This window comes from Neofelis nebulosa, chromosome 4 (assembly GCF_028018385.1).
Source record: "Neofelis nebulosa isolate mNeoNeb1 chromosome 4, mNeoNeb1.pri, whole genome shotgun sequence".
In the NCBI taxonomy this organism is placed as follows: Eukaryota; Metazoa; Chordata; class Mammalia; order Carnivora; family Felidae; genus Neofelis; species Neofelis nebulosa.
In genome coordinates this window covers 169,728,932-169,753,827 of record NC_080785.1, presented here as the reverse complement: position 1 = coordinate 169,753,827, position 24,896 = coordinate 169,728,932, and the positions used below count along the sequence as shown (strand labels likewise).

At 64.1% G+C, this 24,896-nt stretch overlaps 2 protein-coding genes and 1 non-coding gene across 8 annotated transcripts; 1 reads left to right on the top strand and 2 right to left on the bottom strand.

The window, feature by feature from the left end:
- Positions 1–436: 436 nt before the first annotated feature.
- On the bottom strand, positions 437–12,505 carry MED16 (mediator complex subunit 16). 3 transcript variants are annotated; one of them, XM_058728601.1, is made up of 15 exons: positions 12,349–12,505; positions 10,880–11,064; positions 10,098–10,205; positions 9,635–9,804; positions 8,755–9,186; positions 8,214–8,319; positions 6,070–6,225; positions 5,196–5,407; positions 4,350–5,009; positions 3,942–4,152; positions 3,586–3,719; positions 3,093–3,285; positions 2,482–2,695; positions 1,592–1,675; positions 437–1,094 (listed from the first exon to the last, which is right to left on the bottom strand). In XM_058728601.1, the coding sequence occupies exons 2-15, from the start codon at positions 11,010–11,012 to the stop codon at positions 968–970; spliced, it is 2,940 nt and encodes a 979-aa protein (XP_058584584.1). In that variant the 5' UTR covers positions 11,013–11,064; positions 12,349–12,505; the 3' UTR covers positions 437–967. The 3 variants fall into 3 exon arrangements, with proteins under 3 accessions (XP_058584584.1, XP_058584587.1, XP_058584586.1); XM_058728604.1 differs by having other exon boundaries at positions 4,350–4,556; XM_058728603.1 differs by lacking the exon at positions 12,349–12,505 and adding an exon at positions 12,109–12,177.
- A 233-nt stretch (positions 12,506–12,738) lies between these two features.
- LOC131511158 (U6 spliceosomal RNA) lies at positions 12,739–12,845 on the top strand. Its single transcript, XR_009261364.1, has one exon. It is a non-coding gene; the product is annotated as a U6 spliceosomal RNA (small nuclear RNA).
- Positions 12,846–14,184: 1,339 nt separating this feature from the next.
- On the bottom strand, positions 14,185–23,709 carry R3HDM4 (R3H domain containing 4). Of its 4 annotated transcripts, none has more exons than XM_058728617.1 (9): positions 23,550–23,709; positions 18,521–18,675; positions 17,993–18,117; positions 17,430–17,553; positions 16,645–16,730; positions 16,103–16,188; positions 15,965–16,020; positions 15,571–15,745; positions 14,185–15,196 (listed from the first exon to the last, which is right to left on the bottom strand). In XM_058728617.1, exons 1-9 carry the CDS (start codon positions 23,624–23,626, stop codon positions 14,860–14,862), a joined length of 1,221 nt encoding a protein of 406 aa, XP_058584600.1. In that variant the 5' UTR covers positions 23,627–23,709; the 3' UTR covers positions 14,185–14,859. The 4 variants fall into 4 exon arrangements, with proteins under 4 accessions (XP_058584600.1, XP_058584602.1, XP_058584601.1 ...); XM_058728618.1 differs by having other exon boundaries at positions 15,055–15,196; positions 15,571–15,722; XM_058728619.1 differs by lacking the exons at positions 17,993–18,117; positions 23,550–23,709 and adding an exon at positions 21,767–22,864.
- Between the last annotated feature and the right edge of the window lie 1,187 nt (positions 23,710–24,896).

Here is a 24,896-nt window from a genome sequence, read left to right as displayed (position 1 = left end):
TGCAGGGTCTGACCCCCGCGGGGCATCCACCCGCCCCACCCTCCCTGCACCTTCCAGCAAGAAAACCAGAGAAGCCATTAGCACTCCACAGGCAGGGCGCTGCGTCTGGAGGCCTGGGGAGCAGGACATAAGCCGGGCGTGATTGGGAAAGCGCTCGTTGGCAGAAGGCGGGACCCCCTGGGGACCAGACCTGAGCTCCCAGAAGCCCAGGGGCCGGAGCAGCTCAGGGCCTGCAGCAGGGAGGCTAGAGGGAGGCAGGGAAAAAGGAGAGAGAGAGACCTGCCCATCGCCCACCGGTGCCCGGCCTGCTGCCCCCTGCAGGGACCTCGGTGACTGGCATACACTAGGTGCTCGATAAATGCTGACAGAGCAAGAGAGTCACCGGGCACGGGAGCCCAGGGGAGGAGAGCACCCTTGGCAGGGACAGGACACCTGCGACCTGGCAGGACATTTATTGGACCTGCTGACGTCAGAACCACGCGGACACACGGACAGGAACAGGGAGGACACTGAGGCAGGTGTCATGGGCAGTACCCACCCAGACACTGGACAAGTTCACGGGGGGACGTTCTAAAGAACAGAGACCCCGGGCCACCCTGGACCCTCCGAGCCAGGACCTGGGGCCTCCGGAGGGGCCACTGGGGGTCCAGGGAGGACAGTACGTGAGGCCGTGAGACCCACGGGTCTGTCTCGGTGGCCGCCTGGGGCATGTGGACAGGGGGCCGGCCCTCCTCCTGGAACCACCGCTAGGCTCTGAGGGACAGAGAGCAGTCCCGGCTGGGCCGACAGGCACCGACTCGCGGCTTCAGGCCGCGTCTACCCCTGCGCCGTCCATTGACGGGACACGACCTTGGCCGATCAGGCCCGGAAGGCCGTGCTCCAAGGATGCCCGTTGCTTGATGTACCCGATGAAGGTCGGGGTGCGTGTGGAACGTTCTGTTGCCGAGAGGGCCCGGGGGGCCCCCGGTCAGGGGTAGCTGAGGGGCACCCGCCGCCAGAGCCCCCCGCACAGGCAGTTCCTGATCCAGCGCTGTTCCCACTGCTTGACGGCCGTGGTCTTATTGGGCGACCTGAGCATGGTGACACAGCCACACCTGGGGGCAGAGCCGGCAGGGTGAGGCGGGGGGGGGGGGGGGGGGGGGGAGGGGGGAGGGGGAGGGGGCTGCCCTGCCGCTGGGCCTCTGCACGCGCTGCACCCCCACCGCTGCAGCCGCCCGACACCGAGCCGGCCCAGCCCCGTGAGTGGCCACAGGTGTGCGGTTTTCGAGTCCCGGCCTGGCCGCTCCCCGGCAGCGTGACCCTGAGCGCCGGAACCTGCTCCCGGTCCCGGGGTTGCGTGGCGGCAAGTGGGGCTGCGTCTGCAAAGCTCCCGGCCTTCGTGTCCGCACCCGCCGGGCGACGGAGAGCTCCCCTGGGGCAGGCTCGGGCTGCGGGCACAGCTGGCCACCGATGCCCCAGGAGAGGGTGCTCAGGACCTCCCAAGGCGGCCGTGGCCCTCGACCCGTGTTCACAGGCAGGGAGACAGGCTCGTGGCGGGAAGCCACCGGCCCCGGGGCAGGGCTGAGGGCGGGTCCGCGTGGCGGGCGCTCACCGGGTGCAGGCCTTGCACTCCTCCGTGGGGTAGGCTCCCAGGTGCAGCCTTCGCAGGTGGTCGATCTTGGGCTGGCCCGCCGCCCTGGCGGACGAGAGGGGACACGTGAGGCGCGCACACACCAGACACGGGCCATCTCTGACGCGTGCCCTCTGCCCGCACGCTCAACGGCGCCGGAAAGCTCTGGAAGCCACCGAGAACCCGCGGGGAGGGGCTGAAAACTGCGTTTGAATGTTTCCAAAACACCACATTTTAAATCTCATCGTGATCGACCTCTTCTTCTCTTAAAGTTTTTCCCGAAACCCAAACCCAAATGATTCAGGCGATCCCTCCCACGGCAACACAAGAAGGAAGCTGCCAGAAGGGGGCGGGCCCAATGCCCGAAAAAGCATTACACCCAAAGGGGGCCCCCGGGTGCTGACTTTCCTCCTTTGGCTCATCTGCGATTTCTGAAATTTCCACCCAAAGTAATGGACCTCGCGGAGGATTCGCGGGTCTCTCTTCACCACGTGAGCGTCCAAAACAGGGAAGCACCTTGTGTGACCTGGGGTCAGTGACCGCACCTTTCTCGCCTGAAAAGTGGGGACAAACCCCTGCCCCGTGGTGCTGCTGTGCAGCGAGGGCTCACACGGGAGTCTACGCTAGGGTGACTGCCCCCTTACGGGGGCAGAGGCCGTAGCCCGAGTCCTCAAGGTCAAGCACACAGCACTCCACGCAGGGGTGACGCGCCACACGGAGGGCAGGACACGGCCGAGCGCAAAGACGGAGAAAGGTGGCGGGGGAGTCGGGGACCGAGCGGGGAGTCTCTCGGGGACGGCGTTCAGGAGGAGCCCCGAAGGCGGCACCAGCAGGGCGCACGCGCAGGGGGCGAGGCGGGGCCGGGCACACACCTGCTGAGGCCGTCGGGCTGCACGGTGGCGCAGGCGGGCAGGGCGGGGGCCTTGCCGAACTGCAGGCGCAGAGGCTGCTTGGGCTGCAGGCGGCTGACAAGGCCGTCGCTGACGGGCAGCCAGTCCAGGCTGGGAATGAGCAGCTGGCTGGGCAGCAGGCAGCACTCGTCGACGAGCGCCTCGTCCGGCTCACTCGTGGGGCCCTCGTCACGGCCTGCGGGGAGGGGACCGTGGGGACGTCGCGCCGGGCGGCCCTGCCCGGAGCGCTGCCTGCCGGGGGCGGGGCACCGAGGCCTCCTTGGAGCTCGGAGCAGCGGTCCCGGGCTCAGGCCCCAGCTCTACCCTGACCTCCCGAGCGTCAGGACCCACTTATTCGTTTAACAAGTACACAGGGAGTGCGCTGGGTGTCCTTCCGAGAGCAGGGCCGGCCGCAAACACGCGACCCGGTGACACAAGATGAGCAAACGGGCGCAGACGTTTAGCGAGCACCTGTGCTGGGCGCTGGGGACCACGACCGTTTAAGCTGGGGGAGCCTGTATTTGGGGAGTGGGGCGTCTCAGCCAGGACTCGTATTTTGATGGGGGGACGAGAGCCGAGGGCTGGCGTCTTACAGCAGATCCAGAGCTTGGTAAGCAGGCGGAAGAGCAGGGACATGCTGTCTTGGGTGTCTGAGGTGGCCGTGTACACGGGCAAGCAGCTGGGCTTTAGCAGGCCCCAGATCCGGATGACAACCATCAGCTCCCGCAGCATGCCCAGCGAGGTGCCGTCCCGCAGGAAGCTGTGTCCCGGCCGCAGCGGGGAGCCCTGTGGGGGAGGCACCCGGGCCACAGGCCTAAGCGCGAGCGGCATCTTAGGACCCCGGTGTGCGGCGAGATGGGCCGGCTTCCCTGGCACAGGCCGGGGGCGCCCCGGGCACCGGGCCCCCGGCTTTTCTGATGCGCAACCGACGGCTCCGGCTCCTGGACGCCACGCAGTGCCAGCAGGGGACGGGAAGCGGTCCCCCCCCCCCCCCCCCGCCGCCAGGTAATGCGTGCGGGGGCGGGGACGCGGCGGGCTCCGGCGGCCCTGGGACCGCGGAGGCGGGCTGGGGGGGAGGGGCCGCACCTGGTTGGGCAGACTGGCCAGCAAGTAGAGCACGAAGTCGCCCACCCACTGCAGGAGCTGCTGGAGCGCCTGCAGCGTGTTCATGTCCAGGACGAACTCCTCCGTCTTGAGGTTGATCATGACCTTGTCGATGTCTGGGAGGAGACGGGAGGTCAGGCGCCCCCGCCCGGCCTCGCGGTGCACGCGCACGGGGGTTCGCGCCGACGCCCGGCAGCACCCACTGCGAGAGCCGGAGAGCTGGGCCCTGGGTCGGAGCGGCCCCTCTCTGCCCCCCCACCTCCCCCCCACCCTGGCCCGGCCCGGCCCGGCCGACGCTCCCCTGGGGCGAGCCCGGTGAGGGCCGGGGCGGCACCCACCGGCGTCCGTGATCTTGGCGCAGACCTCGGTCAGCCGGTCGCCAGGGCTCTTGTCGGGCGTGTTGAGGAAGTGTGGGCGCAGGAGGGACTTGAGCGTGGAGCTGACGGCCACGAGGAAGAGCTTGGCGTGGTAGTCGCACACGCGGGCCACCGTGCAGGGCGACAGCTTGCACAGCGAGGCCTTCATGGCCAGGATCCGGGTGGACAGGACCTGGGCGGGCAGGTGGCGTGAGCGGGGCGGCCCCGAGGGGGGCCCGGGAAGCGGCGCCCTCCGCCCCCCCCTGCGGGGCGGGGCGGCAAGTGCGAGGGGCGGGGAGGGGCGGGGAGGGGGCGGGGCGGCAAGTGCGAGGGGCGGGGCGGGGCAGCCCCCCCCCCCCTCCCCGCCCCGTCTCCAAAGAGGCCCTGCACCTGCTGCAGGGCCGCGTTCTGGCGCGTGTACTCCTCGTGCAGCCTCTCCACCAGGCTCTGCACCATGGCGGGCTGCACGTGCAGGAGGGTGTCCCACCAGTCGTAGCCGGTCACCATGCAGTACTCCAGCAGGAAGAGCAAGTGCCGCAGGGCCAGGCTCACGTCCAGCGCGTGGCCCATGGAGGGCGAGATGCGAAGCATGCTCAGCTGCAGGGGAGGACGGGGCGGGGAGCGCTGCGGGACCCCGCACCCCCTCCCCGGGCCCTCCCGCCCGCCAGGGGGTGGGGCGGCCGCACGCGCTGTGTCTGCGCTGCGGCGGCACCTCCGAGGCCCCACCACACCCGCACGGGGCTTCTGGGGAACCGGCCTGTCACCAGGCTGCGTGGCCGGCGCGGATCCACTCGAGGGCCGCGGGGGTCTCCGCAGAGACACAGACCCTGTTCTCCAGAAGCGGAACGCCTCACGCCAGGCCGCTGGCCCCTCTCCTGGAGACCCCAAGGGCGGAGCAAACGAGCAAGGGATTCGCTCACGAGTCAGGAGTCTCAACGTGAATGCGGAAGCCGGTTTCCCAGTCAGCACGGGAGGCGGGGGGATGGGCGGGCACGGCCGCGAGGGTGAGCGCACACAGCTCGCCCCTTCCTCCAGGCCGAGGCCAAGTCCCTCCGGGAACAAGGACACCCGCTGAGCACCCGCTACGCTTACGTGCTTCACCGCACTTGATTCCAGAAACCCTACGTGAACGGCAACCACCCCAACGGCTCCTGCTGAGCACCTACTAGGCGCCACAGACCACGCCGGCGACGACCTCGGGCCGGCGAGCAGCAGGGAGGCGGCTCTGAAGCTTACCTTCCCGTGGTTGTCGATGCCGACCAGGGCCAGAGACGTCCAGGAGAGCTGCATGGCCTTGAAGTGGACGGCGGGGCCGGTGGTCCGCGGGCGCTTGATGGCCGGCTCGTCCGCGGAGCGCGGGGCCGCAGAACTGTAGAAGACGGCCATGCTCTGCAGCGACAGCCGGTGCACAATGTGGACGCTGCCGTCGTGAAAGGCCAGGGCCAGCCCTACAGGCCAGAGCACAGGCCGCTCAGCCGCGTGGGGGCCCGCCCAGCTTCCCACGGTGGGAAGCGGCCGCCCAGGGGAGAGGCGTGGCTCCAGGCCACCCACGGCCCACCAGCCGTCCCCCACAGCCAGCCGCTTTCCCCCCGCATCCTCTGCCAACAGCCCCAGGTTCGGGCTACGCCCCACCTCTTCCCCAAGGTGTGGCTGACGCGAGCAAATGGGTCCCTTCCAGGGAGACGGTGGGAGGAGACGGAGGGAGGGGACGGTGAATGCAAAGGCCCCGGGGCCCAGGAGCACACAGGGGCCTCGAGGGGAGGATGGGGGGTGGGGAGGCCTAACCCCCACGACCAGTGGGCGGCAGGGTTAGGGCTCACGTTGAGTCCTGACTCACTTGACACCTGCAACTGAGCCCAGGACCGACACCTGAGGCGCCAGAACAGGGCGCTGCCCACCTAAAAAGTCCGCCCCAAGTTCCCAACCTCGTCCTTGCTGGTCGCTAACAGCCCTTTATGCACACAGCGTTCCGCTAGCCAGTCTCATGGCCTGGGAGCGTGTGGGATCCCGGAAGCGGGGCTGCCTGGCGGACAGGGGCGGGCCCCACAGCCCTAAGACTTGAGCCCCGGGCTCAGAGCCCACCGCCCGCAGGGGCTCGCGCCAGCTGTACCGAGGCCGGGGTAGAACTGGGTGTCGCTGGCCACCTTCAGGTCAGTGTTGGTGAGCGAGATGGGCAGCTTAGGCAGCGCCACGGCAGACACGCGGTCCAGGTCGTTGGTGGCCGACAGGATCCGCCACTTGAGAATCATGGGCTGTTTGTCACCAACTGAAAAGGGGGCCGGGGGAACGGGAAAACAACAACAGAATGAGAAATGCCGCACGGCGGACCCCCGCCGGGGACGCCAGGTACAGCCGCCCCGGCACCCCCGTCTCCGGCCCTGCGCTGGGGACCCGGCCCCGCGCCGTCCCTCAAAGCACTCCACAGCCCAGGCAGCGGAACGGTCCACGGCAGGCACGTGACACACGTGGACCACCAGTCCTGCCCTGGGACCTCGCCCGACCAGGAGGCCACAGGCAGTGGGAGGGAGGCCGCCGTGACCCTGGCTGAAGGTGGAGCAGAGAAGCGGGGTGCACCCCTCTCCCGGCCACCACAAGCCCTGGCGACACAGCCAGCTCGCGGTGCGTTGTCTCGTGACAGGACAGGTCCTGGGCGGAGCCCAGCTCGGCCCGCCTGCTAAGGCTTGAGCTGGACGGTCAAGGGGCCACAGACCCGCGCCCCCTGCACCCACAGCCCCCAGCAACAGGCAGAGTGGTTTCCGGGAGTCCCGGCATGGCTAGAGGGTGCGGGCCAACATGATGCAAGAGGAGACACAGTGTGGATTTGCCGGGACGTGCCTGGGCAAGCCTGCAGTGACACGCGGTCATGGGGGGCGATCAGGTGCACGGCCCACGCTGCCGGAAGGCTGACGGCAGGCACACAAACCAGATAGGAGCGGCGGAAGCAGCGCCCCCCCCCCCCCCCCCAGAGCGGCGCGGGGCCACGGCTGTGAGCCAAGTTGAGCTGGTTGTTACACGGCACAACCAAGGGTCAAACAGCGTCTCCCAGCCGCCCACCTGTCTGGAGAGCTCGGCTCTGAACGGCTTACCACAGCTCATAAACCTGCCGCAGACCCGAGCTCCCCAGGGGAAACTGAGGCCCAGGGAGCACTGAGACTGCCTGAGGCCAGAGTGTAACTTCGCATCTAACAAGGATGACGTCCAGACAGCACCCGCGGGCCAGTGGTCACACCGAGCACTGCACAAATGCTATGCAATGGCTGTGGCCAGGCTGGCCCTGGGGCTGGTCACCCACTGCACTGGGGCATAGGGACCGTGCAGACCTGTGTGGCCCTGCCCGCCACACACGGTCATGCCGGCCGCCAGCTACGAGCTCACTCAGGACGGGGGGTCCGGGGAAGGTGCTTCATGCTAACCACTGGGCCCCCGCAGCGGGCAGCTTCTGAAACCACCCCGTGGCCCCCGTGGGGGGGCAGGAGCTGCGGGGCCTCTTGACATGGCTTCATTCGTAGTTCCCGCTTAGCACCCTCCCGAGCAGCCAACCGCTCCAGGGTCCATTAGCGCTAATCAGCAGAGCGCCCTGCTCTCATCAGCTGGAAATGCTATTTGTGGGCCCCGGGGGGCCTTCATCGCCTGTGAGCTCCGGCGGTGAAAATCAAGTGGCTTTTCCGACTTCGCAGTCATTAAAGGCTGGGCCAGCACGTCCCGAGCTCTGTCGGGGAGCGGGCACGGTCTTCAGGGAGGCTGGCACCATCTGGAGCCACCGGGGGCTCCACATTGAGTGCAGGAACAGGGGAGGGGGAGGTGAGCCATCGGGTACGTCCTGGGGAGACTCCGTCACCCGCTCTGGGTCTGTTTCCTCACCATAAACCAGGGTTTCTGGAGGGTTCTGTTTTTAGGATGAAGTGCCCTCTGTGGCCCAGGGGACTGTGTGTACCCCCAGCCCTGCCGCACCGCCTGCTTGCTCCCCTTTGCTCAGCCCGCTCTAGCTCCTGCCTCATGCCCCAGGACCTTTGCACCACAGCTCCCTCAAGCAGGCACATGCTCCCCGCAGGAGGTGTGAGAGTGAGGCAGTCAGGCGACCCGCCTGTGGGATGACCGGGTAGGACCTCGCCTCTCTGAGCCCCGGGTCAGGTGGCTGTCTGGGACAGGAGCGAAGAGGCTGCATCGGCAGGGGTGAAGAGGGTGCGGCAGGCCGACACGGCCTGGCTGCTCGGAGCAGCTCCCTCACGCTGCCCCGGGAACGGGGAGACTCACCCACAGGCGAGATCTGCTGGAAGACGTTGTTCACGGGAAGCCCCTCCTTCCGCAGAGACCAACATTCCACGATGCTGCTCGTCTGGCTGGACGCACACAGGAGCACCTGCGGAGGCGGCCGCTGGTCAGGAGTGTGGAGCCGGAATGCCAGATGTCCCCCAGGGGAGAGCAAGGGGGAAGCTTCACGAAGCCGGGGCCTTACACTGGCACCCGGGGTGACCGCTGGACAACTGCCCCAGAGACGTCCCCGTCCTGGTCCCGGGACCCGCAGGCTGCGGGGCCCAGCGTCCTCACGAGGTCCCCACGCGGGTGGGGCAAAGGGTCAGAGGCAGAGAGCCGGGTGGACCCCATGCTGCTGGCCGTGAGGATGAGGAGGGGCCGCGAGCCCAGGATGGGGCACCTCGGGAGCCAGAAGAGGGGGACACAGGGCTCCCTGGGGCCCCGGGGGGGGGGGGGGTGTCAGCCCCACGTCCGACCCTGGACCCCAGAACTCGCGGGGAGGAGCGTGCGGCCAGGGGAGCGGGCCCGGGGCAGGACTCACCTGCTCTGACATGTCACGGGCCAGGAACTTGAGGTGGGTGATGGCGGGGAACTTGTCCTTGCGGTTGAGGTCGGTGGTGCAGCGCATGAACAGCGAGGGCAGGATCTCGGTGTCGATGCGGCACTTCTCGCTGACCACGCTCACGCACACCTTGTAGAACTGCACGGGGGAGGCGCTGCTGCCGTCCGCGGTGGCCACCACGATGTTGCCGCCGCCCGTGAAGGCGATGTCCGCCAGGGCCACGCGGCCGCGCAGCCGGCACAGACTCTCCGTTGACGTCAGCACCTGCCCGCTGGGCTTGAGCAGGGACACGGTGACCAGGCCGCTGACCGTCACTGCGATCCAGCCCTCCATTGGCTTGCCGCCGAACAGTGTGAGGGACGGCGAGAATTTGACGCGGGAGAACTTCTCGCCGAAGCTGGAGGCGCCCGACTGTGGGGGGGAGAAGGGAGCACGGGGTCTGCTTACTGCCGATGCTGGACCCAGCTGAGGACGTCAGCAACAGGTGGCCTGCCTAGACTTTAGGGGTCTGCCCTTTGTGACCTGACAACCCGCCCTTGGGGTGCGGAAGGAGGAATTCTGGGGTGCACTGGATTCTGAGAACAGCCGTCAGTTAAATGAACGGTCCACTGAGGATGCCCGCCACCAGCTGAATGGAAGGTTCATTAAGGACAGCAGCCATCAGTTAAGTGGGGGCTCACAGAAAACTTGGGCGCTGACAGCCCGGTTGAAGGCATGAGTCGGGCGAGTTGGGCCGGGACTACAGAAACCAAAGGGTGCTGGTGGCGGGAGAGGAGGAGCCGGATGGGGGGGGGGGGTCAGGCAGGGTGCACGGTCTCACCTACTGCAATGGCGCCGGCTCGCTCGGGTGAACACCCACCTTTTCCACGTGCAATGCCAGCTTCACCCCATTGTGCAGCCAGGACAGCGCCACGATGGGGTCCCCCTCCACCAAGCTGCCCACAGAGCTCTCCCAGCTGTTGGCCAGGTGGTCGGCCATGCTCCAGCACTTGATCTGCCCGTCAGCATCAGCCGACAGGAGCCGGGAGCCTGTGGACCGCAAAGCCACGCTGCAAACCCTCAGGGCGCACAGGGGCAGCGATTCCAGTGCGTCCGGGGGCCTGGGAGGAGCAAGCTGGTGGAGGCTGAGCAGGGGAGTGGCATAAGGTGTGTTCGCGGGGACGTGACAATTGTAACAGATTGAGGGTGAGGGTCCCGGCTGGGAACCCTGGGGGCGTGACCAGGAAGAGCCAGAGTGTGTTACCCTGAGATTCAGGATCGAGGGAGAGCATCGCTATCCCCCTCAGTCACGCAGGACCACCCATGCCCAGGCAGGCCCTCACCTGACTGGTCCCACTCCAGGCAGGTGATGGCCTCGCTGTGCTCTGAGTTGACGGAGTGCACATCCCAGGGGTGTTCCGTATCCAGGATGTGGATCATGCGGGTGAGGTCTGCGGGGACAGCACACAGCACAGCAGCGGTAACAACCAGGAAGCTACGACAACCCCGGGAGGGGTCGGGGATGAATCCAGCGACCATGCCACCCACGGGGGAGTCAGGGGCGTCTGCTGCTGACCACACAGACAGCCCCGGTGCTATGGAGGAAGGGGCTTCTGTGTTCCCTTGGAAACCGAAGCAGGCCTGAACCTGGCCACTAGCGTCACGGTGTTTTTACAAGAGACACAGAAAATAGAACAGGGAGAAAATGATCCCCAAAGGCTAATGACGGGCATCTCTCCACGGTCTCTTCCCCTTTAAATTTCTCTGCTTTTCTATTTTTTTCCTAATACATATTACCCAGACAGTAAAGGGAAAACAGCCCCCAACTAAGTACCTTAGATGTTTTCAAATGCAAGATAGTAACATGGACGGTCTGGAAGCCTTGGTGGACCCCGCTCCCCTTGCCCCATTTCATCCCTCGGGGGTGATTCCAGCACCAGGTATGGGGAACACAGCATCTGGCCTCTGCACACCTGTGAGGCTGTAGTCCTCACTACCCCGTTATGGATGAGAAAACCCTGAGAGGGCCCACGTGGGTGAGGGGCAGCTCCCAGGCAGGCCTGGAGACCCAAAGTTCCCCCACAGGGACACACAGGAGCGGGGCTGGGGTCAAGGAGGCACACACCCTGGTCGTCATTTCGAAGGTCGGTGGTGAAGGCAATGAGGTTACGGCAGGACCAGGCACAGGCCAGAGGCACCGACGGACAGTGGGTACTCTTGGGCCATCTCTCCCACTCGCAGACGTAAGCCAGATCCATTGTGCCCACAGGCCACAGGTCACACCCCGAGGACAGTCACCAGCTCCTGGGGCTGGGGGGCGGGGGGGGGGAGCGGCGGAGACTGGCTCATCAGTGACATTCACTGAGTGCCTGCAGGATGCCGAGCTCCACACTGGACACCCGGTTCCCACAGGGAATGAAAGGAACCCAACCGAATCTCTACGATTCCCTGCCCTTGGGTCTCGTGTGCTGTGTGATTGAAGCTGCATTTTAAACAGGGGGACAGGGAGGTCTCATCAGGGAGACAACATCAAAGCAGAGGTGTGAGGGAGCAAGACACACGATGTCTGGGGGAAGGTGGAGGGGACAGCAAACGCAAAGGCCCAGAGGCTGGACCGAGCCTGGGGTGTTCAAGGAGTGGCCAAGCAGCCCAGGCAGCTAGAGCAGATGAGTGAAGGGAAAGGGGGCCAGAGGTGATGAGGGTGGGTGGTGGGGGCGCTGGAAGCCTTCACCCTAGTGGGGTTGGGGGGGGGGGGGGGAAGCCCGGGGAGGGCGATGAACTATTTACATTTGCGCAGGGCCCCTCGGGCGGGCTGGAGTGCACCACCAGGGGTGGGGCGGAGGGGAGTGCACTGGTCCCCGTAGGCACCAATAAAGGCAGTGGGAAGCGCATGCAGAGGTCGGGCCTGGGTCCATCCTGGGGGGAAGAGCTAGGAGACCCCATCCAGCGGAGGCAGAAAGTCGTGCCTGAGGCGGGACTTGCTGAGCCCAACAATGAAATGCTCTACGCGCAGGCACCGATTACAGGTTACTCCTTCTTTCACAGAAGTGCCGTCAGCTCCCTTTCTCTGAGTCCTGAGCCCAGGTCCCGCTACGTCTTCGAGCCCAGACCAGGGACACCAAGGCCCCTCCCACAAGCCCCCCGCAAGTCTTTTAAGTTCTGCCCTCAAAGCCCCAGCCCCCATCCCCTACAATCTATCCTTTCCAGAATCCCCTCCCAGTTTACTCCTTGAGCCCCCGAGCCCGGCCTAAGCTCTCAGACTCCACCCCAGGGACCCCAAACCCTTCCCCTGCCAGGTGTTCACGGGGCCCTCCTGGTCCCACCGCCAAATCCCCCATTATCCTCGAGCCCCACCCCCAGCCCGGGCCAGACCCCCCAGTTAGTCCCCGGCTCCACGCAAATTTCAGCCACAACCCCCAGACCCCGCCCAGCGCCCCCCGCCGGCCGCGCGCCCGGCGCCCTCTGACCCCGCAGGCCCCGCCCCCCGGGCCCGCGGGTCCCCGCCTCCTCCGGGCTGAGTTCCCACCCTCCCCCGGCCGCGGGCGCCGAGCGGACGCTGGCCGTCCCCTGCGGGCCCCGCAGCCCCGCGCTCACCAGGCCGGCCCAGGCGCCAAGCTGAGCAGGCGGCCGCGGCCCCGAGTCTCTCTAGCTCCCCGGTTCCGGCGCCGCCATCTCCCCCGGGACCAACGAGTCGCCCGCGCAGCGCGGCCGCTTCCCAGAGGCTTCTGGGACGGCGGCGACTCCGCCCCTCTTCCGGGATATTTGCATATAGGACTTCCCAGCGTCCCAGCAGCCACTTGAGTTATATTTGGTGGAACAATGAACACTTTCTCAGTTTCAGTGAGTGATCGCATTTGACCGCACTATATGTTGTAGGAACCTAGGAGAAAGATGGGTCGCTGACTCCTTTTAAAAGAATTCACCCTTTGTGTAAAGACATTTTGTTTGGGCACTATAAATATCCTTCGGCTAGGCCGTATGTTCGTGCTCGCTTCGGCAGCACATATACTAAAATTGGAACGATACAGAGAAGATTAGCATGGCCCCTGCGCAAGGATGACACGCAAATTCGTGAAGCGTTCCATATTTTGCTGCTCTACTCTGGGCTCTCCCGAACCGGGAAACTGAGGCTCCACAGGGGAAGCGACTCTGCCTTTGGAGGCCCTTCCCTGATTTTTCAGATCCTCCCGCGGGCTGCAGGGGAGAGCAGGAGGCTTCGGGCTCGGCCCGGGCACCCCGCGGGCGGGGCGAAAGGGTCCTCGTGCAAGTGGCTGCACCCTCTGGGACCCCGGGCCTCCGGCGTCCATGCCAGCCGCGTGGACTTCCGCGAGTTAGTGTCTGCCCTTAAAACGCTTAGGATGCCTGTTAAACGGGCCCCCGCCCACCCAAGCGCCCATACCTGGCCCCAGAGAAGGAACCAGGCTCCGTGCAGAAACACACAGGCCTAGCTGGAGCATCCCGGGGCTCACGTATAAAAACCCCACAATGATGGGGGTGCCTCAGAGAGACCCAAGGCTGCGAGGGCCAAACCTGGGCCGTGACCAGGATAAATAATACCGGATGGCCCACCGAACTAGAAAGTAAATCTTCATGTGTCCCAAATGGTTGCATAAGTGAACGCCTGGGGGAGAAGAGACAAATGTCCCTGCAGCATTCTCAATAATTAACATAGATCTTCTGTCCTCAGGGAGGTGGTTCCCAGCCCCCAGGCCTCTGTGTGGGGGGCACACAGTAACGCAGTAACGCCTTCCGGCCAGGATAGTGTGGCGGGGAAGGAGCTTCCCAGTGTGGAGCCCCACCAGCATCCCCAGCCGGGAGACCAGGGTCAATGTCAGCAGCGTGATGGCACTTCAATGACCAGGGTCAATGTCAGCAGTGTGATGGCACTTCCCTCAGCGTCTGAACCCCCCGCTGGGTTCATCCTGCAGGACACTGGGCCAATCCGGGACACACACAGGGAGGCCACGTGAAGACGCAGGCAGGGGCTGGAATGAGGTGGCCACAGGCCAAGGAACGCCAGGGACCCCCAGAAGCTCGAAGAGGCAAGAAGGCCCCTCCCCTGGAGCTTCACAGCCCTGCCACAGGTTGGGCTCCTGCCTGGACTCCGGCTTCCAGGACTGGGAGACAAGAAATTCCTGTGGTTTTAAGCCACAGCTGGGGTACTTTGTCCTGGCCACCCCAGGACGATCACACAAGTGACTTTTTGGACGGTGGGCAGCTGGGAAATGGTGGAGCTGGGGTTGGAACGTGGGCACCTGGGAAGGGCACGAGCCAGGCGGCAGAACCAGCGGCCTCTCCCTACACGCCTCTGCAGTGTAAGGCTTCATCCCCAGGCCTGCGGCCCTCAGCGACTGAGACTCCAAACATCCTGAGCACCTCTGTGCACCCCCAGCCACACCCCCAAGGAAAGCCCCACAGCTGGAGACCAGAGACCAGAGCACCAGAAATTTATTGAACTCTCCACTTTTCCCAAAGCACAACTGGACACACACACACACACACACACACACACACACACACACGGGAGGGGTCCCCCAGCCCTGCTCTTGTGGGACATGCCAGGGTGGCCAGTGAGAGGTCAGCCCAAGGTAACAGGCCAGAGCTAGGCTAGGGGAAGGGCAAAGGGACACGGACAAGGGAATGGGGCAGTCCTAGGGCAGAGGCTTCTGGCTGGATGGGGCCCCAAGAGCAACCAAAAGCCACCCGTGGAGGACAAACATGTTCCAAAAGGGCGGCAAGACCAGCCTTTAAGATGCAGCCCCTGTCCTAGGGCGTGGGGCACACGCGCAGGCGCACACGACAGAACACACCTGGAAAAAGGGGCGGAGCCCCAGGCCCCCCCTCCCCCACATCCAAGCCAAAAGCTGGGGGATGGGGGAGGATCAAACAGGGACTGGAACAAAGTCCCCCGATTTATCAGTTGGGGCAAGTTTTTGGTTTTTCTTCCCAAAAGGGAAATTTAAAAATCTACAACAAATCATGCCAAATTCATTAAAAGTGATAAAAACCCAGCCTGTCGCTCCTTGCTTAAGTTTCAGACGGGGCCGAAAAAGCTGAACGAAGAAGGAACACGGAAGTGACCAGGCCGGATCTCCTCGCTCAAACTCAAGTCCCGGAGCGGGGAGCTGCAAGGCCGGGACAGTCCGGTGTGGGGGGCCAGGGCCCCGCGTTTATCTGGGAGAGGCGGGCTGGGAAGGAGTCAGAGTGATAGACCCCCCCCCCCCCCGGGGTAGAGCACGTCTGCAGGGAAAAATCCACCAAATAATAAAGATACTTTAGCGAATGGCACGGGAGGCCTGGGGGAGGGGAGGCTGGGGGCGGGGGAGGGGGGGCGGCCATCAGCTGCGCTGCTCCAGATACGCGGACAGGAGCAGCCCTGGTGGCAGGAAGTCCAGGTGGCGGTTGCTGACTTTCATCTGCCTCTTGCCCTCCAGGTCGGCACCTGTAAGGGGCAGGGGGCGCAACGATGAGGGCAGCATGGGGGAAGGGCACACGAGGTCACCGCCTCCATCCCTGCCCTCACGGGGGGGGGTGGCGGGGTGGGGGGGGGGCTGCTTCCGCATCAGGGCTCGAGTGGCCCAACCCCCACCCGCCCCACCTCCCTTCGCTCCCGAACCTGAACCAGCCATGCACACCCGAGCTCATTCCATCTCCCCTCCTCCCATCTTGCCAGGGCCCCTCCTCCTCCGTGTCCGGGCCGTGGCCCAACTCCTGCGGGGAAGCACCCCCAGCCCAGCCCCTCCGTCCCGAGTCTGTGGGAACAAAGGGAAGGGAGCGTGGGAGGGGCCGTCCCTGAGTTGCCATGGAAACCGTCACCTCAGCAACTCCGGGCAGGAGGCGGAGCAGAGGAGCAAGGAGGCGGCGCACCCAGAGGCAGTGAGGACTCTCCCTGGGGCGCTGTGTCCTGAGAACACCCCCGTGGTAAAAGCGGAGACACAGGCCCCAGGAGGGGGACTCGCCGAAGTCACCTGGGTGGCACGGTGGAGGGGGGCTGCAGGGGGAGCTGCAGCTAAACGACCTTGCACCCAGCATGGAGCCAGACGCACAGGGAGCTTCCAAAGAACTCGAACTCGTGCAAGAGCCTTTGCTCATGCTGCCCCTCCTCCTCCAGAAGCACCGCCCCCCCAGTACCCAGACCCTCTGTGACTCGAGCCTTGGTGTCCCCAGGGTGCATCAGCCAGGTGGGGCCCCGTGGGTCGGCAGCACTTACTGGCTGAGATGAGGTCCATGTACTGACAGATGGCGTGAAGCAGGAGTCTCTCGAAACTGGAGAGGAACGGAAGGTAAGCGGTGGAGAGCCAGAGCCAGTCCCTGGAGGGGCACATTGGGCTCACCCCCACCCTGTCACCTGTTGTCCAGCATGGCCGTGTACACGGCCTGGGGAGACACAGAGAAAAACCTCAGCAGCCTCTCCTCCCAGGTCTCCAGAGTTTCCTGCAGGGGAAACAGGTCTAGGGGTGAGGCCAACTATGAGGCTGGGGCCAAGCTGTCTACGCCCCATGCCCAGGGGAGCCTCTGGAGCGCAAAGCCCTGGGTTCAAACGTGGCTTCTGACCTGCTATATGAAGCTACATAACCCTTTCCGAAGATACCAGGCACTGAGATATCCCCATGCTTCTGAACCCCTGTGCCCTCCTCCTGGTGAACTCCTACACATCCCGCAGTACCCACTGTCATTGTCCCTGCCCCTCCCACCCTCATGGAAAGCCCATTCCCGGCCCAGTTCCTGCACTCTGATCACACTGGCCTGTGTACTGCCTTGTCTCCAATACCACCTGCACTGGGTAACGGACTACCCCTGACACCACCACCAATTGAGAAAGTGAGGAAAAAAAGGTAATTAAAAAAAAACAGGCAGGTGGAAAAAGATGAGGCCTGGCCTGGTATTCACCATGGGGATGCGGCTCCGCTTGAGGACAGTTCTCAGACGCCGGCTGATGCGCTGGAAGCACTCACGGGGTGTGTAGGCTGGGTCCTCTGCAAGAGTTCTGGGCTTGGGGCAGCGTCTAGAGCAAGCCCCTGGCCCGCCCCACACACCGGCTCCTCCACATCTGTCCCTGGGCACCGCCCACACACCAGGCTCCTCCCCTCCCCGGGCAACGCCCCCCTCAGGGCTCCTCCCCACGTCTCCCCTAAGCACTGCCCACTCGCTGGGTCCCTCCCCACTCCCCCCAGGCACCGCCCACACGCGGCATCCCTCCCCTTGTCCCTGGGCACCGCCCACACACCAGGCCCCTTCCCACCTCTGCCCGGGCACCACCCACACATTGGCTCCTCCCCTCCTCTCCCCCGAGCCCCGCCCACACACCTGGCTCCTCCCCTCCTCTCCCCCCAGCACCGCCCACACACTGGCTCCTCCCCTCCCCCGGGCCCCGCCTACACACCTGGCTCCTCCCCTCCTCTCCCCCCCAGCACCGCCCACACACTGGCTCCTCCCCTCCTCTCCCCCGGGCCCCGCCCACACATTGGCTCCTCCCTGTCCCTGGCCCGCCCGCACACCAGGCCCCTCCCCACCTCTGCCCGGGCACCACCCACACACTGGCTCCTCCCCTCCTCTGCCCCGAGCACCGCCCACACACCTGGCCCCTCCCCGTCCCTGGCCCGCCCACACAGGATCAGCTAGGCGTACACCCTCCGTACCTCTGGTCCCCCCCCACCTCCCGTCCAGGCCCGCACCTCTCCTTCGATCCTCCCCGCGGCCGGGCCCCCTCCTCCGTGCCTTGCTCTTGCCCTCATCCTCCAGGTAGCGGAGAACCCGTTCCTGCTCCTCCCCAGAGCGGTTCATGAAGTCATTCCAGACCTAGAAGAGAGGCGCGCTGGACCCAGGCGTCCTCAGCCCCGGGTTCTCCATATGGCCAATGCACACACAGGGCCACAAAGTGTGCGGAAATACCCCTTGTAGACACGTTTGCCCGCTACAGGGTACCCGCAGACCGCTCCTCTGGCAGGGATTGGTATGGACCAAATGTGCCCTCGGTGGAGTCCTTCATTCCCAATGAGGGGCAGATGAATCGGGAGTGCCGGAAACTTCTGGGGTACGTGGGAGTTCTGGCTTTGTCTGGGGATCCCCAGGGAAACAGAGAGGGTGGGCATAGAGGAACCAGAGGGGGATGGGTGCAGATGGGTGCTCCTGACCGAGGGACCAGCATAGGCCACGTGCGGCAGCAGAAGCGAGAACAGAGAGGAGGCCCGCGTGGCCGGAGCAGAGGGAGGCAGTGACCAGGGCACGGGGGCCCCACCTCCACGTAGGTCTCATTGCTGCAGGCCTCTGCGAAGATGCCGGGTGCTGCGGGGGGGGCCAGGTCCCCATCGTCCAGACCAGCTGTGCCCCCGTCTGTCTCCAGCAGCGTTAGGAGGTACTGGGCTAGATGGAAACAGATGGTCTCTGGGCTGGGGGGTGGCATTTGGGGCCCCCCAGTCTCCTTAGAAACCCAAGGACCATGTTTCCTCCCCTGGCCTCTGTACGTAGGGCCTTTACGCTCTGGCTCACACTGGTCTCCCCACCCCCGTGCTCGACCTGTCTTTCCCAGAAGGCGCAGAAACCATCTAGCCTCCACCTCCAGAACTCCTCCTTCTCCCTGGCTCGTTGAACTCCTATACATCTTTCAAAACCTGAGCTCCAACGCCCAGAGCTCCTTATAGCCCACCGCCAGCATTGCCAGCTCAGGGTCAGACTCAGGGTAAAAGCACCAGATGATACCAACAGACACACCGTTCTCATCTGGGCCCCAGGAACCCCCCAGGAGGTGCCCCCAGCCCCCACTCACTGTTCTCTAGACGCTGAAGGCTCTTCCGCCCCTTGGCCTTGGGCACGAGGTCTGAGTTCCGCACAGCCTGGTTGATGAAGTGTTGCTTCCGCTTGGATGCTGACAGCCTCTTCACCTGGGAGCCAGCTAGAGCGGGCAGGCAGCCCGGAAGGGGCCTGTGGGCCGGGGTTGGGGTGGGGAGGCAGGCCTCAGGGCCAACACAGGCCAGGACCCCCACCATGGCCACTGCCGCTTGGTTTCCCTCAGCAACGGGAGCCCTAGACCCTTAAAATTGCCGTTTGTTTCATGGTCACATCACCCAGGAGGCCCGTACAGTCGTGATGACAGATTAGTAAACTGGGGCTCGGAGAGGAGCAGACACTGGCCTGCATTCACACCTTGGGTGGGTGGCCAAGAAAAGTTCGCAGGCTTCTGGATCTTACCGCAAGCTAGTGGGACCCAGAGTCTCCAGGTTTGAACACTGCCCTCTTCTTGGAGTTTCTCAAGAGGCCTTATTATTATTATTATTATTATTATTATTATTATTGAGACTTTTTAAAAGTTTATTTATTTAAGCAATCTCTGTAGCCAATGTGGGGCTCCCAGCCAGGCACCCCATCAAAAGACTTGATTTAATGGAGCAACCCCCATGCCAGCAGCAGATACACCGAGAAACATCCCCCGGAAGCTGAAGGTGACGGCCAAGTCTATCTGCCTTCTGTCCCTGGAGTCCCCCCGAAATGTGCCCCCCTTGGAACTAATCTGCTGTCCTCCAAGCAAATGGCATTAATGTGTAGACGAATTAGCAGCATGGCCAGGCGTCCCACTGGGGACCCACGGGCCAGCTGCAGACACGGCACGGGGCTGGGACGGATTGCTAGATGGAAACATCCTGGCAAGTTCCGGCCTTCCAGGTCAGCCCCTGACGACCCCCAGACCACAGGGGGGATGGTCCCCACTGGGCCACAAAACCCTCACACTGCAGGGGCAATGGTGGATCCTGACCCTCAGAGGGTCTGGGCGCCAGGATGGCCCCTCCCGTGTCCTAACTCCTCTCCCTCTGTCTGCTGCAGCCACAGGTCTCCTCACCGCCCCTCCAGCAATGCCACACGCCGTCCCACCCATCGGCCTGTACCCCCTGCCCGGTGCACGCTCCCCCTGCGTCTGAATGGCTCACTCCTTTGAACATCTCCTTTGGCTCTGTTCTAACCTGTCAGGGAGACCCCGACCCCCTTATGTAATACGTCACTGCTTTGTTTTCCTGATCACCGTAGACTCCAGCCTCGTCCACCGAAGTCCCCACGCAGACACTCACCCACCAAGCCTGGCACCCAGCAGGTGGTCCGAAAACCAACTGCCGCATCGGTTCTCAAAAAAATCCCACAATACCAAGACTGAGTAGGACTCAGACTCCAAAATGCCCCCCCAAACTTTCTGGTACCCAAAGTTCCCAGGACACAAATTAAAAACAGAAGTGTGGCCTCTTCCTTCCAAGCCACCAGTAGGCTCTAGAAAACCGTGAAACTCCAGGACTGTGGCAGAGACCTTGTAGGGGTTAGGAATGAAGTGAGTGCTCCGTGGGGTCTATACATATGTAAAGTGTCCCCAGCCTTAAGCGTCTGTCCTCTGTAGAATGGCCATTACATCTTGATCAAAAAGCAAACAGGCTGATGAGACTCAGCACTGCATGAGGTCACAGTGGAGCAGGTAAGCAGCACGGGCTCCCCGGATAACAGTTTCTGCCAAAATGCATGCTGCTGTCTGACGAATAAACTCACACGTGCACAAGTACCCATCAACAGGAGCACACGGCAGTGGTACGGTTCGGGTCCTGGAATCGCAGCCCCGAGTTCAAATCCTAGCTAGGATGCTTCACGGTGGAACCGGGAGCCTCAGCTCACTCTCTGCCAAGTTAGGATAAGAGTGGCCTCTGTGTGGGGCGCCTGCGTGGCTCAGTTGGTTAATCATCTGACTCTTGATCTCAGCTCAGGCCCTGATCTCTGGGTTATGAGTTCAAGCCCTGTGTTGGGGCTTACATTAAAAAAAATAAAAATAAAAATAACAAACGGCCTCTGTGAGCCTGAAAGGGGACACTCAGGGCCACAAGGGGCCAGGGCAGACATCAACCCAGCTGCAACTTGCTTGGTTTCCTCCTGTCATGGGGAGCTCACCCCCTCTGCCATGCTGTTGTGAATACTCATTTTCACCATCACTATCATGCAGGAGGCTGGTGATACTATGTTGAGGCCCATTAAACAAATTAGCAACTGAGACACAGAGTCATCATCTCAAGATCCCACAGTCTCGAGGAAGGCGGCCGGCCGGCACGGGGAGAGGTAAATCAAGTCAGCACAGAACCAGTGACTGTGAGGCTGGATCCAAACTGAGGGCTGCCTCCCTGAGGCCCACCCCAAGCCCCAGTTCACCGTAGCTCTCCCCGAGCTCCAGTGCCTATGTCTCCACCTTGGCAGCTGGACAGAGTCCAGAACAGCAGCCTGGTGGGGCTGATAACAGAGTCTGCATCCGGCGGGGGGCGGGGGGAGGTTATCAGGAGATGTCAGGGCAGGGCTGAGTCCTCAGGACCTGGGGCTCGGAGAAATGGGGCTTCCCCATCACCCCTTAAGAGTGGCAGGGCAGAGCCAGGATTTGAACCTGGTCAGAACAGCAACACCCCCTTGAACCATTCAGCCTCCTGCTTCCCTCTGGGCCCCTCAGACCACCCCCCACACCTGGTCGAGACCCAGCGGGGCCCTCCCTTGCTCCACCACCATGCATGGCTCCCCAGAACCCTGAGGGCAAGGCCCAGCTCCATCGTGACGTGGCATCAGAAGCCCTGCCCTGCCCTGCCCTGCAGGGACCACAGGGGCCTGTGTCCGGCCCCATAGGCTTCTGCAGGGCTCGCCACCCTCTTGTGGGCCTCCTGCGCTGAGCCGAGCACTGGAAATGGAGTCCCACCACCAACTCAAGCTTGCTGACCTCAACCAAATTCCAGCAGGAGACAAGAAACGTGTGGTCTCCAGGGCCAACGACCGGGCCTGGTCCCCACTTGAGGAAGAGAGGACAGCAGAAGCGGGCAGGACAGAGAAGGCAGCCCACAAGTGCCCAGGAAATCGGATCTGTCACGAAGGCTGTCGGGAGAGGGACGTGTGGCAGCACAAAGGTTGTGTAAAACACACCTACACATCAAAAATCAGTGCCTCGCCCCATCCTCTGCTCCAGACCCAGGGGCCCCTTCACCGTGCCCCAAAGCCCCCAGGAACAGTCTACCTCAGGGCCTTTGCCGAGCCTTCTGCCGGAAGTACCCTTTCTTGGCACAGTCTGCCGTCGGCTCAAATGCCGCCTCCTGGGAGAAACCGCTGTGCTCCTGGACAGCCCGATCAGCCCCATTACCCTGCCTCACCTGTTGCTGCCCAGAACCAGCTGGTTTACTCATCTATTTACTATTTAACCCCCCTTTCCCGAACTACACGCTTGCAGACAGGATGGGGTCGGCCCCGTCCCTGCTGTGGCCCCGGCACCTGCCCACAGAGACCGCTTTACGGATGGGGAAACCGGCAACGCAGACGGGGTGCCTTAGGCTTCCTGGACCTGACAGGCCTCAGGAAATGTCCGTGTCCTCGAGGTGCCTGTCCAGTGAGGGTGGACAGGCCCCAGGTAGAAACAGCTGCTAAGTCAGCTTGGGTCTGGGGAGAACAGCCTCCTTTGTCTCCCCCAGTTCTGTTCCCCGCGGGTTCTGAAAGAGGGCCTCTTGCCACCTGCTCTGTTGGGCTCCAGGGTACCTTCTCTGGCACGGGTCCCCCTCCCCCAGGAACAAGCAAGAGAGGAACCTACTTCCCGAAGCAGGAAACCAAGGGGGGAGGGCTCCGAGCGGAGGTGACTCAGGCTGGGGCGGGGCCCCGCGGCCCCCAGCAGCGGCCACACCCCGGGGGGGGGGGGTGCCACCGCGGCACCCACCTGGCAAGTTAATACCCGCTCTGGGTGCTTAAGGCCCCTTCAAAGAAGGGAAGTCCCACGTCTGTGGAGACCCACGTGGCCTCCGGGCAGGTACCGGGCGGAAATCGTAACAGCACAGCGGCAACGAAACAGAATGAGACGCTTGGGACAACACAGAATGCGCGCGTCCTTTTGCGGGGCACCTCTGAGCGCAGGGTCCCTGACACCCCCCACCTCGTCCCAGGCACTGCGAGAAGAGGCCGCTGGTATATCTCCTTGTACAGATGGAGAAACTGAGGCACAGAAGCTGGAGTGACCAGCACACGGACGGACGACGAGGCAGCCGAATCCTCGCTCCCCGCCCCCCCACCCCCCCCCCAGGACCAGGGGGCGACAGCGCGGTTTTCGGCGTAAACACGCCGGTTACGCGGAAGTGTGCCCGGCCCCTCTGGGGTCCTACCTGCAGCGGCGGCCCCGTCCCCTCCCGCTCCCGCTGACCCGGTGTTGAAGCACCCCCCCCCCCATCTGTTAAGTACTCAGACACGAACAAAGAGCCCTGTGTCCTCGGGGGGTGGGGGCTGGAAAACCCCATGGGGCGCACACAGGACTGGCTGTGGGGTGCAGACCCCGCGTGGGGGGACAGCGGCTTGTGCGTTAGCGCCCGCAACACCAAAACGGACTCGGGGGACGCGGCGCGCAGCGACACTACCTCGCCACCTCACCCGAGCGGGCGGCCAGGCGCACGACACCCCCAAAGCGAGACAATACGCGGGCGCGGGGCTGAGGGGGCACTTCTGGGCCCCGGGGGCACGCCAACGCACGAACCGGGTGCCTCCCTCCGCCCAGCAGACGCGCGGGCCGGTCGGGGGTGGGATCCCCCCGGGGGACGACAAAGCCCCCTCCTCCCACCCCCACCACGGTCCGGGGCACCCCCAAGGAAAAGGGGCGGGGCGGGCCTGGGGCTGCAGCCGGACCCGAGAGGAGAGGGGAGAGGGGAGAGGCGAGAGGGGAGAGGGGAGAGGGGACAGGGGACAGGGGAGAGGGGAGAGGGGAGAGGGGAGAGGGGAGGGGCCCCGGAGTCCTGGAGGGCGTGCCCCGCCCGCCCCGCCGCGCTCACAGCGTCCGCCGCCCGCCGGGGGCGCTTCCCACCGCCGCCGCCTCCGAGCCGCCCTCCGGGTTCTCCAGCGCGACCATGGCTCGGAAGCTGCTGCCGCCGCCGCCGCCCGGCAGGGCCTTCTCGGGCCGAGCAGGAAGTGACGGGCGCCCAGAGGCGGGCCGGGGCGGGGCCTGGAGGCTGGACGCGCGGGGCGGGGACCGAGGCCGCAGGGCCAGCCAGATGCCGGGGCACAGACGGGGAGACCGAGGCGGCGGGTAGCGAGATCCCCGCCCCCGAAGCCAGGAGGCCGGTGGGCGGGGCACCCAGCCTCCAGGGGATGGTCGGGGAAACCGAGGCCTGGGGAGCTAGGAAAGAGGGGGGCATCCATTTCAGAGGCAGGAGACAGATGAAATGACCCAAGCCGCGCCCCCACCCCAGCCCCCAGCCCCGAGTCCACCAGACTCTCCCAGTCCTGTTTCAGTGCGGCCCCTGGAGCCCTGACTCCTTTACTCATCTCTGAAAATAGACGTTAAAAGGGCGGGGGGCGGGGGCGCCTCGGTGGCTCAGTCGATTAAGCTCTGACTTGGGCTTGGGTCATGATCTCGCGGTCAGTGGGTTCGAGCCCTGTTGGGACTCTGTGCTGACAGCTCCGAGCCTGGAGCTGCTTCAGATTCTGTGTCTTCCTCTCTCTCTGCTCCTCTCCCACTCACACTGTCTCCCTCTCAAAATAAATAAGCATAATAATTAAAAACTTTTTTAATAAAAAAAATTTTTTTTTACATAGGACAACATCAGTTCCCACCCCCTTTCACCCCTGAGGATTTGTTCATTTAACCAATGTCCACTGTCAGCAGGGCCCAGTGATGGGCTCTGGGGTGTGGCAGTGGCCAGGACAGACCCTTTCCCCTCGAAGTGGGGCAGGAAAGAGAAGTTCTCCGAGAGAGGGACTGGCAGGCTGCAAAGTGAGAAGAGTGTGTCAGGCAGAGAGGACAGCCAGTGCAAAGGCCCTGAGGTATCCAGAGTGACCAGAGCAGGGTGATGAGTGAGCATGAGGGGGAAGGAGGCACAGGGCCAAGGGTGGACCCGTGAGCCCTGCGGTCCTGTGATGGCGGGTCTGGCAACGGGGAGCTGTGGGAGGGTTGGGAGCAGAGAATCGAACCTGTGGGATCTGGCTGGAATCCACCCTTCAGTCTACAAGAAAAGTGGAAACCAGGACCACGTGAAGAGACGCCACTGGGAGACAGCGGCCGCAGACAGCCTGTTGGCAAGTGTGCCGGAGAATGACCGGATCACTTTAACAAACACACAGGGTACGGAGGAGGGGCTGCGGAAAGACCCCCAAGAGCACGTACTATGTGGCATCATACA

Excerpts from the sequence above, each read along its gene's own strand:
- R3HDM4 (XM_058728617.1), bottom strand. The coding sequence starts at position 23,626 with ATGGTCGCGCTGGAGAACCCGGAGGGCGGCTCGGAGGCGGCGGCGGTG. Across the intron at positions 16,731-17,429 it reads CGGGGAGGATCGAAGGAGAG|AGGACCCAGCCTACACACCC; the intron begins GTGCGGGCCTGG and ends GAACTCTTGCAG. Across the intron at positions 16,021-16,102 it reads ACGGCCATGCTGGACAACAG|TTTCGAGAGACTCCTGCTTC; the intron begins GTGACAGGGTGG and ends GTTCCTCTCCAG.
- MED16 (XM_058728601.1), bottom strand. The coding sequence starts at position 11,012 with ATGGATCTGGCTTACGTCTGCGAGTGGGAGAGATGGCCCAAGAGTACC. Across the intron at positions 6,226-8,213 it reads CCAGCAGATCTCGCCTGTGG|TTGGTGACAAACAGCCCATG; the intron begins GTGAGTCTCCCC and ends CCCCCTTTTCAG. Across the intron at positions 2,696-3,092 it reads TACCAAGCTCTGGATCTGCT|GCCGTGACGAGGGCCCCACG; the intron begins GTAAGACGCCAG and ends CCCTCCCCGCAG.